Source organism: Dama dama, chromosome 1 (assembly GCF_033118175.1).
Source record: "Dama dama isolate Ldn47 chromosome 1, ASM3311817v1, whole genome shotgun sequence".
Lineage (NCBI taxonomy): Eukaryota > Metazoa > Chordata > Mammalia > Artiodactyla > Cervidae > Dama > Dama dama.
The window spans coordinates 54,581,342-54,596,147 of NC_083681.1; the positions used below are offsets into that span (position 1 = coordinate 54,581,342).

Consider the following 14,806-nt stretch of genomic DNA (forward strand, 5'->3'; position numbering starts at 1 on the left):
TGTCTGAATTTTGAACATCTCACTGGGGTTTCTTGATCAGCAACCCAGAAATCTGTAGGTAGAGAATCTGGAACCCTTACTCTTTGACTCCTGCTAGAGACTGTATAAAAATGGAAGCAGTCAGAATTTTATTCTGGTTAATCACCCCGAAAGTCCTCTATCCTCATTTTACCTTTTACTCTTTTTATTTTCCTCTCACAGTCAGGGGACTGGGCTCTGCCTGTTTGGTTGTGACTGGGCAGGCCTGTCTGCAGTGTTACATCTGGAATTGTCTCCTTTCATCTCTCTCTAGGAAGTGCATTTTCAGCTGAGCACCTCAAGCTTCAACTCCAAAAGGAATCCCTAAATGAGTTGAGAAAGGAGTGCACTGCAAAAAGGTAAGCGGAACACTAAGAATGATTGTTAGGAGTGTTGAGTTTACTTTGAAGAGAGGATTTAGAACCGGAGTATTTTTTTAAAGCTGCCAGTGTTCATGCCGGTTAATATGCTCAGTGCCACTTTCATTTATTCAGCCCCTATTGTGTCGTGCACTGTGCTAGAGGCAGTTATGAGGGCTCCTAGTACATAGTCAGAATCGGAAGCCTGAACACTTCTTCTAGATTGCAGGGCTACAGTACCATGACTTCATGTTTGAATCTCCTCCTCTTCCAGTCTTCTACATTTAGTGCATCTTACAGTTTTTCTTTAGTAGTTTCTTCAGTCTTACTCCTATTAGCTCACTTGCCTTACCTCAGCAGTTCTCAGATTCTCTAACATAAGTCTCTCCAGCTGTCCAGTTCATTCCCCATGTTGCTAGCAGACTTCTCCTAAAATACTATTTCACCATTATTTTTTTCTTCTTAAGAACAAGTGGTGATTATTTTCCTTCGTTGTCAAATATAAAAAGGTCCCCAGTGGCTCAGGGGTAAAGAATCTGCCTGCAATGCAGGAGGTGTGGGTTCGGTCCCTGGGTCAGAAAGATCCCCTGGAGAAGGAAATGGCAACTCACTCCAGTATTCTTGCCTGGAGAATTCCATGGACAGGGGATCCTGGCAGGCTATAGTCCATGGGGTCACAAGGAGTCAGACACAACCAATTGCACATGCACTGGAGATAGAACTGTAGCTAATTTCAGTTGCTACGTGACATTCATTTAGCAAATGCTAATAGTTTTTCCCTTTATTTTTTGCAGCACGTGCTTAACTTGTTACCACCTCTGATCTTCTCATTTTCACTCACTTTTACTGGAAAGTCATCCCATTGTGCATTTTTATTTAAGAAACTTTAGCAATTAAGAAACCTGGAAAGAACCTTAGAGATCATCTAATCTAATCCTCTCAATTTGCAGATAGGAAGGCAAAGCTGTGGAGGTTACTCTTTGTCTGGTTCACTAGGAAAGTAGAACTAGATGCCTTTAAGTCTTCAGCTCTCTTTGCTTTGTACTGCTTTACGTTCCACTCTGACCTACTGTGCTTCCTAAATTACCTCCTTTTTAATTGTTGACACAGTTGAGCAGGTAATATGCTTTATGGGTAATTTAGCTGTTAGTCATGTTTCTTAAATAGTGTAAGGGAAAAGCTGCACCATCTCATGCCACACCTTTTGGCTTTGTCCTTTTTATTCTATTTGTAATATGACAGCAGGTTATTTTTTGAGGTAGTTATAACATCTGTAATTGTAAATGAAAGTAGAATGCTGTTTTGAGGAAATACCATATGGGTATTTCCTGCAAATTGACCTCAATTTAAATGAGATTTTGGTCAATTTATTGAGCCTCTCTAAATCTTGTTTTTTTGTTTGTAAAATAGGTATAGTAATAACCAAATAAGTTGTCATTGATATGATAATTAAAGCCATTTGTAAAGCTCCTGGCGTATAGTAGTAGGTGTCCAGTCAATGATTATTTGTATGTTTTACATCTCTTTTCATGGTGCTAGATACATACAATAGGCCTCCTTATGTAGTTAGGGTGATTAATGGTATATAGAGATAGGTCAGGACTCATGTTAGTTATTATTCTTGCTTCTGCTTCTGAATTTCTGTGGCCCAGTGCAGATCATTTAATTTTTCTCTGTGTCAGTTAGTTGGAAATAACCATTACAAAGCAAGCAAACCTGTTTATTTTTTGTTTTTTAACAAATGTGCTTTTTTCTTTCCTCATTAGAGAACTCTTTCTGAAGACTAATGCTCAGTTGACAATTCGTTGCAGGCAGTTACTATCTGAGCTTTCCTACATTTACCCTATTGATTTGGTAAGTTTCAGATTTTCTGGGGAAAAAAAATTTTTTTAAGAGATTCTATTTGAAATTTCCTCTCAAAGAAAACACCATTGGTCTAGTCTTGGCTAATATTTATTTTAAAAGTAGATTTAGAATTAGTTGGCATTAGGTTTCACTCATTTACTTATTTTTTTCTGTCAATTTAGTGGTAGAGTGAACTCATCTTCACCTGAAAGAATGCCAAATTATTTCTGGTTTCTTTAGGACTTTTTCACTCAACCACATTATCAGCTTCTACCTTATCTGAGACATGCATGCAGATACATACACATTGCTTTAAATATACAACTACTAATTAATTTATATTTATTAGTATTACTTAAGATATTCCTGTGGTAGCTGTCAAGATGTTAAGTTTCTGAATTTGGTTTCTTAGAGTAAGTATAAATGTAAATTATTAGGATTCTTTTTTAGAAAATTAGATCTGCTAAATTTGGTGGTTTTGTTTTCTTTCTAATGAAAAGGGACTTAAAAGACTAATTTTCTGAGAGGAAAGCTAATGGGATTTTAGGTTGCTTAGAGACTTTTGTTAATTCTACTTAAAAATTCTCATTTATAGCTTTGAATTGGTCAAAGAACAGTTAGCTTTATGGTTAAAATTTTACATGACTTTTTGTTAAATATGTTTTTAAATGTCTGTATTATATAGAAAATTTAGAGTATATATCAAGATACAGATAATAGTATAGTAAATCATCATGTATTCAGCTTCAACAATTAGGGTAATATTTTAAAATATCTATGACGGTATTGTCTTTGAATTAACACCTAAATTTTTTAGATTTAGAGCTTCTTTGTTTATACATAAAATTAATTTCATTCTTTGATTATATTCGCAGAATGAGCATAGAGATTACTTTGTATGTGGTGTCAAGTTGCCCAATTCTGAGGACTTCCAAGGTATTTTATTTCTTTTTACTTCTAAAGATTTGGTATAAAATATGGGTGTGTTGCAGGGAAAAAGAGATATCTTGAAATGTTGGTTGCCTGTCCCTTCTTCCAGAAAGGTTTTGGAACCTCTGTCCCTTCCCAATTGTAAGTAGATAGAATCAGATTCCCTGATGAAAGACTTAAGAGGATATTTGGTCTCATCATGGGGGGAAAATTGTTGAGCTTTCCATTTGATAGTTAAAATTTTTTTTAATGGGGTTTTATAAAATCAGACAGTAGGGTTCTCAAGAATGCTAATAATATTCCTGTCCTTTTGGTTTTATTTTTCGTGAAAAAATTGCATTGGGAGCAAAACAGTAAACCTTAGTCTGCTCTGTTTATAAAGTTATATTTCTGCTAACATAAAATGTATTTGAAAATTAAATTTTGTGACATTCCCACTCCCATAGGTTAAACTTGTTATACTGTCATTTCTGTCCTCTTTAATTGAAAGAAATTTACATTAAAGATGTTACAAATAACATTCACAGTAATAGCTATATTTTAAAATATTTTTCCTAGTCTCTTTACCAGTATGCCAGAGAAAAGAACTTATTTGACATTTGGGTAGAAAGATTACTTTTATTGTTAGCAGAGTGGGTTCATTTCTCTTAATATAAACAATGCTTTGAGGACTACTAAGTAGTTCTATAGATTATGCCCAAAGCTAGCGCATTAATCTATTTGGGAATAAGTTATTCCAGAATAGAGCATTACTAGTTCTTATTGGGACTTGCTTCCATTTCCCTGTAAAGAATATGTTATTTGTGATCCTTTAACAACATTTAAGACTGCTTCAGTATATTACCTTCTTTGTCCTTTACAGCAAGTAGTTGGAACATAATGTAAAACGTGTCATCAATGAACCTAGCTAAGAAACAAAAATAGAATCAGGGACATACAGAATAGACTAGTGGTTGCCAAGAGGGAAAGGGATGGTAGAAGGTAGGAGTGGGAGTTTGGGATTAGTAGATACAAACTGATATATATAGAAACAACAAGGTCCTACTGTATAGTAAAGAAAACCATATTCAATATCCTTTGATAAGCCATAATGGAAAAGAATACAAAAAAGAATGTGTGTGTGTGTATGTGTGTATAGTTATATATATATATATAACTGAGTCACTTTGGTGTACAGCAGAAATTAATACAGTATTGTAAATTCAACTGTTGTGGTGGTTTAGCTGCTAAATTGTGTCCGACTTTTGCAACCCCACAGACTGTAACCCACCAGGCTCCTCTGTGCATGGGATTTTTCAGGCAGGAATACTGGAGTGATTTGCCATTTCCTTCTCCAGGGGATCTTTCCAACCTAGGGATCCAGTCCAAGTCTCCTGCACTGCAGCAGATTCTTTACCAACTGAGCTACTATTTAACTATACTGCAATTAAGAAAAAAAAAATTTTTAAGTGATTAAAACAGGAATGGGAAGACCTGTATTTGAATCCTGGTTCCCTTTCTAGAAACCATGTATTTTGGACCAAGTCATCTAAATTTTGAGTTGATTTTCTAGCTGATAGTATGAACACATTAGTTCATGTACTACCTACTTTATATGATTGTTAAGATTTTATTTAAGAGCAAGACATTTTGCCTTATCTTTAATCCTCCCAAAAACAAAATAACCCAATAAGAAAGGTGATATAATCTCACTTTATAATGTGTGAATGAGCTATTTAGTGACTTGCTCAAGACCACAGAACTAGGTAATGATCTTGCTGGGATTTGTCTGGTTTCCCATTGTACAGTGTTCCCATTCATCTCTGTAAGTCATACACATTTGCTTTGGTGTTAATTTTAGGTAATAGTGTCTTGAAGTTCATGACACATCTTTTTCCCCATTCTTTCTTTCATTCATTTATTTATTATACCTAATAAATACCTTAAGCCCTTGGCCAGGTTGTAGGAATATAGAATATTCTTTCATTGAAAAAAAATAATCAACTGAGCACCTAAATGCCAGGCATGTGCCACTTTGAGGATATGATGATGGAAAAAGCAAATATATTCTCTTCTTTCATAGAGCATGCAGCCTCTTAAAGGAGATAAAAAATAAAGGTAATAAATAAGAAAAGAAGTATTTAACAAGTATTTAATAAAAGAGTATGCTATCTTGGAGAATAGGGAAACCTACTGTAGATAAATTAATCAGAGAAGACCTCTCTGAGGAGAAACGTTTAACAGAAAATCTGAAGGCTGAAAGGAACCAGTCTTCCCTGGTGGCTCAGCTGGTAAAGAATCTGCCTGCCATGCGGGTGACTTGGGTTTGATCCCTGCATTGGGAAGATCCCCTGGAGAAGGGAATGGCTACCCACTCCAGTACTGGGGCCTGGAGAATTCCATGGACTGTATAGTACATGGGGTTTCAAAGAGTTATACAGGACGGATTGACTTTCACTTCACCCACTACAGCTGGGGGAGAAGAATTCCTAGAAGAAGGGGGAGTCATGATTGAGGATTCTGAGGAATCAGCTTGATATATCTGAAAAAATTCAGGGTGAGGGGCATGGGAGAAGACACGTGTATTCTGGGAAAATCATGTAATTTCTCAGAGCTTAAGTTATGTATGGATGTGAGAGTTGGACTATAAAGAAAGCTGAGCACCAAAGAATTGATGCTTTTGAACTGTGGTGTTGGAGAAGACTCTTGAGAGTCACTTGGACTGCAAGGAGATCCAACCAGTCCATCCTAAAGGAAATCAGTCCTGAATGTTCATTGGAAGGACTGATGTTGAAGCTGAAACTCCTATACTTTGGCCACCTGATGTGACGAGCTGACTCACTGGAAAAGACCCTGATGTTGGGAAAGATTGAGGACAGGAGGAGAAGGGGACGACAGACGATGAGATAACTGGATGGCATCACCAACTCAATGGACGTGAGTTTGGGTAGGCTCCAGTAGTTGGCAATGGACAGGGAGGTCTGGCGTGCTGCAGTTCATGGGGTTGCAAAGAGTAGGACACGACTGAGCGACTGAACTGAACTGAATTTCTTCACCTGTAAAATGAGGTAATATTTACATCTTCAGTTGTGATGATTGAATGAGATAGCATTTGAAAGAGCTTTTCCTATAGAAGGCACTCAATAAATGGAATTAGTTGCCAGAGAGAGGAAGGAAGGACAGACCAGAGCAAACCTGTGTGGTTGGGGCAGGGTGAGAAAAGAGAAGAATTCCATCAGTAGATGTAGGAGAGTCAGCCAGGGTCTTGAGGCCACTGAAAGGAGTTTCTATTTTATTCTTGGTGGAGTGGGAAACCCTGAAGGGCTTCATGAAGGGGGATGATATGAATTGACGGTTTTTAAAAGTCACTCTGGCTGCTTAATATAGAATGATTTGAGAGGTGGCAACAAGAGAAGCAGGGATACTACCGGTATTAGAGTATCACCTCAATTCATTCTGGGATGTTTCTTGATTCTGTTTTTGTATTCTGGAGTTGATTTATTTCCTAATTTTTCCCAGTTTTTGTTCCCTGTCTGTACATCCAAGCTGAATACATTCCTTCTTCCCCTAAAAAAATTAGTGTATCTTTTAGTTTTAGTGCAGTTTTTACTGATAAAAATGAAATGAAATAAATGTTTGATTCTACTCTAAGGCCCTATTTACTTACCATAACTTGTAGGAATTTGTTTTAAGAAGCACATATGGTAGTATTGGACTTTAAAATCTTATGTTCGCATTCTGCAAATTACTTCCATGTACTTTTGAATTTACTGATTGCCTTGTGTGTGTCATTTATGGTGCCAGGTGCTGGGGGCATGCAAAGGTGACCAAGGCATTGATCCTACCTCAGTGAAACTTCAGTCCACTTGAGGTTAACTTGTAATCAAGCCAGTCAGTAAATATCTCTTGAATTTGTACTCTGTGTCAGGCACTTAGAAGTTTATACAAAGTATGCAAGACTTAAAGAAGTAGGAATAATCAGATCTACCAGGAGGGAATCAGGAAAGTCTTATAGAGAAGATGATACCTGAGGTATTTTTAAAGATTAAAATAGTATTACCTTGTTGAAAGAAGGATGGGAAATTTTAGATTCAGTGAGTAGAAATATGTAAAATGGAACATCATACATGATGCTGTCTTGTTTACTTAATTTCCACCACTGTGAGAATCAGTTCCTGCTGTGAGGGAAAGAATTATACTCAGCTTTTTTGTTGTTGTTTTTTTCTAAAGACAAGAAAATTGAGGCTCAGCGAGATTAGTTAATTTTTCCGAAGACTTATGCTAGCCAGTGGCAGAACTAAAGTCATGCCTGGTTGGCCTGATTTTAAGGCCCGTATTACTCCTGTCATGATGCAGTTTTCCTCCTTGTTTTGAATAATAACCTCTTCCAGACATCTAACAAGTTTTTAGTGTTCTGTAGCAGCTGCATGCTTAGTAAGACTCTAGTGACGGAAATCTAAACTGGTTTTCTGTTATATTCATGAAACTTTACTGGGATAGACTTTACATTGCATGACCTGATACTGTTTGGGAAACTCCTGTATAGTGGCCCAACATTTGTTGTGTTCTTCTTTCTAACTGGGTAAGTTTCTGTTAGAATATGGCAGAGAGACCTGGACACAAGTGGGGAAAGTTGTCCCGTAAAGGGTTTTCACTTGAGTTCCATTGACTGGGACATTTCTCATCCAAAAAAAGGAAAAACTGTGTGTGTTTTAAGTAATCTATAACACAAGAGCCTTTTGTGGTAATGAGACCCAGATTTCCTTCTGTGTCTGTATCCCTTTATGCAGGCATGATTTCTTGGAAAGGAGAGTCCATATGTCAAACACTGTCTCATTGAGAACGTGGAATGGTTGCATAGATGCTGTGGCAATGATTAGAGTCTTAAATATTTGGTCCTGTCTGGATCAGTGGGTGCTTGATTCCTTACCAAATCAACTGCCTCAGTGATTGGGAAGGCAGGATGGTAAGAGCTTTTAGTTCACTTATTGTACTTGGATGCATTTGAATATTAATAGTTTGTCCAACATAACATGTTAAGTCAAAGAGACATTTGAATTAATTTATAATGTTGTCATGGCCATTGTGAGTTTGTGGAATCTATTGTCATAAAAGTTACATAAAAGAGGCTAATGTAATTGTTGTGAGCATACTTAAAATAGACTGGGCAAGACTAGGTTAGATATTTTAAATCCATTTTAAAACATTTAAAATGTTCAGCCTACAAGGTTTTCAACATGCAATGAGTTTATTGGGATGTAAACCCATTGTAAACTGAGGAAGATCTGTAATGTAATGTGAATCAGATCCGCATTATTAATTAACCAAAATAAATGCATGTCTAACTCTTTTCAGCTTAAAAAAAAAGAAAAATTATATAAAAGATTTATTATCACAAAAATTACTACAGCCCCAAGTAAATGTAGCTACCTACATTTTAAAAAACAAATAGGAAATATTTATTGTGAGGAAACTGCAGAATTTTGTTTTGTTTGTGAGCCCCTTAAAACATTTTAATCAGGGCTTTTTTCCTTTACCTGAGTCTTAACAGCTTATTCCTGTTCTTCCCTGAACCCATTCCCCCTCTAGCTTCTTTTCACCAACAAGCCTGTCATCTGTGACCTCTTTAACCCACAGAGCAGCATAAGGAACACAAGCCTCTGCTCTGCATCAGGTGTTAGGGACGTCATTAATGGTTCCTGGAAAAGCACACCCCAGAGAGCCAGGTTTTGGCTTTGGCAGGTAAAAAGTCTTTTAGATCTTGGAATGCTGGAAACCTTAAACCTTTCAGTTTTTTTACCTAAAGTGATTGGCAACAGAATGTGACATCTGAGGTTTCGTGGCAGCAATAGCCATAATTAACCACATGAGCTCACATTTTCCCACTGGAGGTTCAGTGGCCTTGGGGTGATGAAAGTGACTTCCCTACCAGGAGGTGGTTTTCCTTTTGAGGGTATTGGAGTACCCGTGGGCCCTGTAATGCCTCACCCGTGGTCCTTTTAAAATGCTTTTTAATATAAAGCTTCAATAATTGGAAATCCAACACCATGGTGTTTAACTGTGAGGCTGTGACTGAGCACTGTGGCCTGAAATGGGAAGCAACCTAGGGTTTTTAATGGGTGAGTGGTGGGAGTCTTGTGGTGGAAATAATGGTAGTGTGAATAACCAGAATCAAAGCTGATTTCCAGTATTACCCAGTTTGCAGTTTTTGCTATTTCTTTTGGTTTTTGCTGTATGTATACAGAATTCTCTTAGAGATGCCCTTTTATGTTTAATTTAAGCAAAATTGTTTTATTGAAAGGAGGTAATGTTAGAAGACCAATTTCTGTTCTTTTACTAGATATGTAGATGTAGTCCTTGAAATAGACAATTGTAATACTTAGTATTACCCTTTTAGTAATATGGAAAAATGGAGATGCTTGAGTGTTTAATATTGATAGATTTTTTAAACATTCATAGTTTGCATTTTACCTGTTTGGCAGGCTAAGAGGCCCTCTGATTTTTGGAAGTTTGCAAATCCTTTTCTGTAGGTCACATAGAAAAGGAAAACCTTAGTGTAAAGCACATATGTGTGTGGGTGCTCAGTCACTCAGCGTGTTCGACTCTGCAACCCCATGAACTCTAGCCCACCAGGCTCCTCTTTCCGTGGAATTTTCCAGACAAGAATACTGGAGCAGGTTGCCATTTTCCATTCTAGGGACTCGATCCTGAAGAAGGGATTGAGTCCCACCTCTCCTGCTTGCTAGACAAATTCTTTACCACTTATGCCTCCTGGGAATCCCAAAGTACACAAAGGAAAGTCCAAACTTAATGTAGTTTTATTCTTCATTACTTACTGAAAGTTTTCTTTTTCTTCCTCTTTTCCTCTCCCTTCAAAGAGGATTCTTAAAGACCAAGTCCTTGTACTAATAGGAATATTTTAAATTTAATAAGCCCTATTCTTAAAGAAAACAGGAGGTGGGATTCAGCAGCCTCTTTCATGGAACTCATTGTCCCAGCTGTGATTCCAGGGATAGATACTTGAAGGGGCTGGGGTGTAGATACAATTCTCTTACTCCCGCATTCATAGTTTTTACTTAACTTGGCTTTGACTAACTCACTTATACCACTTGAATCTTATTTTTCTCATTTCTAAATTAGTAGCATCAGATTCAGTGATTTCTAAGGCTTCTCCCAGCTCTGATATTATATGATGATTAAATTATATTGTGATGAATTTACAGTGTAATATAATTTTAGTAAGGTAGTCTGATATGCATATTTCAACAGAAGTAAAGTATTGTAGTACTCAAGGTACCTGAGTGGGACTGAGCCAGGAGCACATGGTCTCTAAAAATAGTTAGTCCTAGTCAGTTAAGGCATGCCCAATAGTCAGTTGAAAGGAATGCTGTTTGATTTTTTTTTTTCCATCAGTTTGATTTGAGAGAACATGTCACCAAAGATTCACAAACTTTTCATGTGTTTTTTGCTCTTAATAGAAAAGAATTAAGAAACTAAAATAATAAACATGTGTCATATGCTTCTAGACTCCCAAGTTAAAAAAATTGTTATGTATTCCACAGTAACGTTCTGCAACAGTATGGTAGAGTGCTTAAAGACAAAGGCCTTGGTGTCAGGTCAACTGCTGTACTCGCTGTATTAGTTTGAACAGGTTCCTTAACTTCTTGAACCTTATTTATTCATCTGTAAATTGAATAAACATGCCCAGTTTATTAATTTTTGATGAATGAGTGACTGCCAGAAATAGAGCACCATGGTCAATTCCTGGCAGGAAAAAAAAAGTGTACAATAAAAGTTACCTATTTTTACAGTATGATCAAAGAATCTGTTTTGGTAGTTGAGTGTGGAGAATGCACTCAGTGGTATATGGCAGTAGTGGCTTTCCTGTACAGTAAGAAGGTGGTGCTCAGATAACCAGGTTTAAATGTAAAAGAAGAATGTGGAAAATATTACTAACAACTGAAGTTAAAGTTACTCTTAGAAATCAGGAAATACTCAAGCCAAGGTCATCTCAATCATTTTAGCCTTTCTCTAGCCAGAAGTATTCCAGATATGTGTTAAATCTGTGTGTGTGTGTGAGAGAGAGAGAGAGAGAGAGACAAAGAGAGAACTTTTTCAAGTATTTTAAGAATATCATATACCAAGCAGTTACTTTTTTCTTCTCCCTTGGGGCAAGCTTAAAACTTATTATTGTATTATTCCAAGTTCTGAATAATTGAATGGTTATCATTTCATAGGCAGTAGCAGAAATCTAGATGTTGAGTTAAAAATCTGTGACTTCTTACAAGATATGTACTGTAGGATACATGTATTCTTGTTACAACACTTACTTCCACCGAAATTGCATCAATAGGATGTATTAATATATGAACAGTGTGGGTTTTTTTTAACCTTTTACTATTTAAAACACTTTTTTTCTCTGTCCTCTCTCAAACATCACTGACTTATTTAAACAATGCTCTCTTTATGAATATTGAGAATGTACCCTATAAGGATGTGCTGTACTATTTCACTTCACCTTGGAATTAATAGTGTTGTGCAATAGTATAACAGTACAACTATTTTGCTTGGTAAAGTTGTTAATGAATAAAATGTATGATGTTTATATAGTATGCAATGTTTAAATCTCTGAAACTAATTTTCACATTGTATAATAGACTCAAGTATTATTTTTGGCATTAAAAATGCTGGGAAAGAAAGTAATGAAGACTTGACTGTACTAAGAACTCTTAAGATTATATATCAAATGTTAATCTCACCACATTAATTATTGGGAAATAGTTTTAAATATAGTAGATTAAATTTCAAATCTTATTAATATATTTAGATGTGTGTAAAATCATATAATTTAGATAGGTGAATAATATTTTATCAATTATTTCTTATAAAATCTCTTGAAATTGGTTCATTATGATCTTGTAGCTACATTTATGAAGTAAATAGCTGTTTTCTGTTTCTCTGTTTTTGAATTAACAGCAAAAGATGATGGGAGCATTGCTGTTGCCCTTGGTTATACTGCACATTTGGTATCCATGATCTCCTTTTTCCTACAAGTGCCCCTCAGATATCCTGTAATTCATAAGGGATCTAGATCAACAATCAAAGATAATATTAATGACAAGCTGACTGAAAAGGAGAGAGAGTAAGTATCCTTTTACAATATACTTTTAACATTGGGCCAGTATGAAGCATCAAGTGTATTAAAAATATAAAATGTGACCTAGATTGTGGTAATTTTTGTATATCCTTTGTGTAGTGCTCCATTTCTTTTAAATAAAATGTAGGCAGAATTGCTAGTGATAGCAAAATTGACCCATTCAAGTTTAATTTGCTTTTGTGAGGCAAGTATCGGGCCTTCCCAGGTGGCTCAGTAGTAAAGAATCCACCTGCCAGTGCAGGAGATGCTGGAGATGCAAGTTCAATCCCTGGGTCAGGAAGATTCCCTAAAGGTGGAAATGGCAACCCATTCTAGTATTCTTGCCTGGAAAATCCCATAGACAGAGGAGCCTGGCAGGCTGTAGTCCACAGGGTTGCAGAGAGTTGGACACAGCTGAGTGACATGCACGCAGTATTGGCCTTACAGAAAGCATTATGAGGTATTCCCTCTCTTCTACTTTCTTGGAAGAGTTTGAGGTTTGCTGTTAATTCTTCTTTTAAATGTTTGTTAGAATTTACCAGTGGAGCCATGTGATTTTGTACTTTTCTTTGTTGGGAGGTTTTTCATTAGTGATTCAATTATAAGTCTGTTCATATTTTTTATATATTCTTGACTCAGTTTAGATAATTTGTGTGTTTCCAAGAACAATACCATTTCATCTAGGTTATGTAATTTGTTGGTGATAGTTGTTCATAGTATTATTTTCTAATCCTTTTCATTTCTGTAAGGTCTTTAATAATGTCTATTTTCATTTCTGATTTTAGCTATTTGTGTCTTTTTTATTTCCGTATTGATGTGAAAAACTTATCTAGAATAAGAAGAATTGATGGATATTTTCAAAGAACTCACTTTTTTATTTTGTTGATTCTATTATTTTTGTATTTTCTTTTATCTCCACTCTAATCTTTATTATTTCCTTCATTCTGCTAGCTTTGGGTTTCGTTTTCTATTACTTAGATGTAAAGTTAGGTTACTGATGTGAGAGCTTTCTTTTTTAGTGTCAGTTTTTATATCTTTAAACTTCTACTTTCACAATAAATTGTGGCATGTTGCATTTTAATTTTCATTCATCTCAAAGTATATTCTAATTCCCCATGTGATTTCTTCAGTTAACCCATTGGTTGTTTTAAAAGAGTTTAGTTTTCACATTTGTGAATTTTCTAGTTTTCCTTCTGTTATTGAACTCTAGTTTAATTCCATTGTGATGGACAAATAGATAGTTTGTATGAGTTCAGTATGTTTAAATTTATTAAGACTTGTTTTGTTGCCTAATATATGGTCTGTCCTAGAGAATGTTGCACATGCATTTGAGAAGAAAATATCTTCTATTGTTAGATGCAATGTTCTATATATATGTTAGGTTTAGTTCATTTATAGTATTGTCAAGTCTTAACATGTCCTTATTGATGTTCTGTCTAGATATGCTGTCCATTATTGAAAATGGAGTGTTAAACTCTCCAACTATTATTGTAGGACTGTTTCTCCTTCAATTCTGTCAATGTTTGATTCTTTTATTTGGGGGCTCTGTCATTTGGTGCATATATTTTGAGATACTATTTCTTGATGAACTGACCCTTTTATCATTATATAATGAACTTTTTTGCCTCTTGAAACAAGTTTGACCTAAAAACTATTTTGCCTGATATTAGCATGACCTCTCAGCTCTCTTTTGGTTACTGTATTTGGGACTCTTTCCCATCTTTTCACTTTGAACCTATTTGTGTTTTTGGATCTAAAATGAGTCTCTTGTAGGCAGTATATAGTGGATCATTTAATTTTAACTCCTTTCTGTGGATCTTTGCCATTTGATTGGAGAGTTTCACTTACTTCTATTTAACATAATTTGTGGTATGAAAGGATTTCCTTCTGCCATTCCCCCCCATATTTCTTATACCTTTTTTTGTGCCTCATTTTCCTCCATTATTGCCTTTTTTTTTCTTAATTGATTTTTTGTAGTGTACCATTTTGATTCCCGTCTCATTTCTTTTTCAGTGTATTTAAGATATTTTCTTATTGTGACTCTGGGATTACAGTTAACATTCTGTAACAGTCTACTTTGAAATAATAGCCACTTAGCTTCATTAGTATGTAAAAACTCTGCTCCTCTATACCTCTGTCTCCCCACCTTTAGGTTCTTATTGTCACTGATGACCTCTTGATGCATTGTGTGCCCATACTACTGTCTTTTTAATTTACCTGTGTAGTTATCTTCACCGGAGACCTTTATTTCTTTGTTCAGTTTCAGTAACTGTGTAGTGTCCTTTCATTTCAACCAGAAGGCCTTAGTGTTCACTTCTTACAGTAAACCTAGCAGTTAGCCAGAGGTGAAAGCCTAGGGTCTTCTCAGGTCTTTTCTGAGCATGCATTCTGTTCTGAGCATGTATACAGCATCCTTTTTGTTTTTAAAATTTTTATTTGATTATTTAATTTTTATTTCGTATTGGAGTGTGATTAGCAATAGTGTGTTAGTTTCCTGTGCACAGCAGAGTGAATCAGTTCAACATACACATGTATCTGT

The 14,806-nt window shown here is 35.8% G+C and overlaps 1 protein-coding gene across 3 annotated transcripts in view; it reads left to right on the plus strand.

Moving 5' to 3' along the window:
• UVRAG (UV radiation resistance associated) overlaps positions 1 to 14,806 on the plus strand; it is a 316,126-nt gene that overhangs the window by 177,162 nt on the left and 124,158 nt on the right. For all 3 annotated transcript variants that reach the window (XM_061150663.1, XM_061150645.1, XM_061150654.1), the window contains 4 exons: positions 293 to 377; positions 2,144 to 2,231; positions 3,098 to 3,158; positions 12,108 to 12,273. In XM_061150663.1, coding sequence (XP_061006646.1) covers positions 293 to 377; positions 2,144 to 2,231; positions 3,098 to 3,158; positions 12,108 to 12,273 — 400 coding nt within the window. The remainder of the gene's footprint in view (positions 1 to 292; positions 378 to 2,143; positions 2,232 to 3,097; positions 3,159 to 12,107; positions 12,274 to 14,806) is intronic.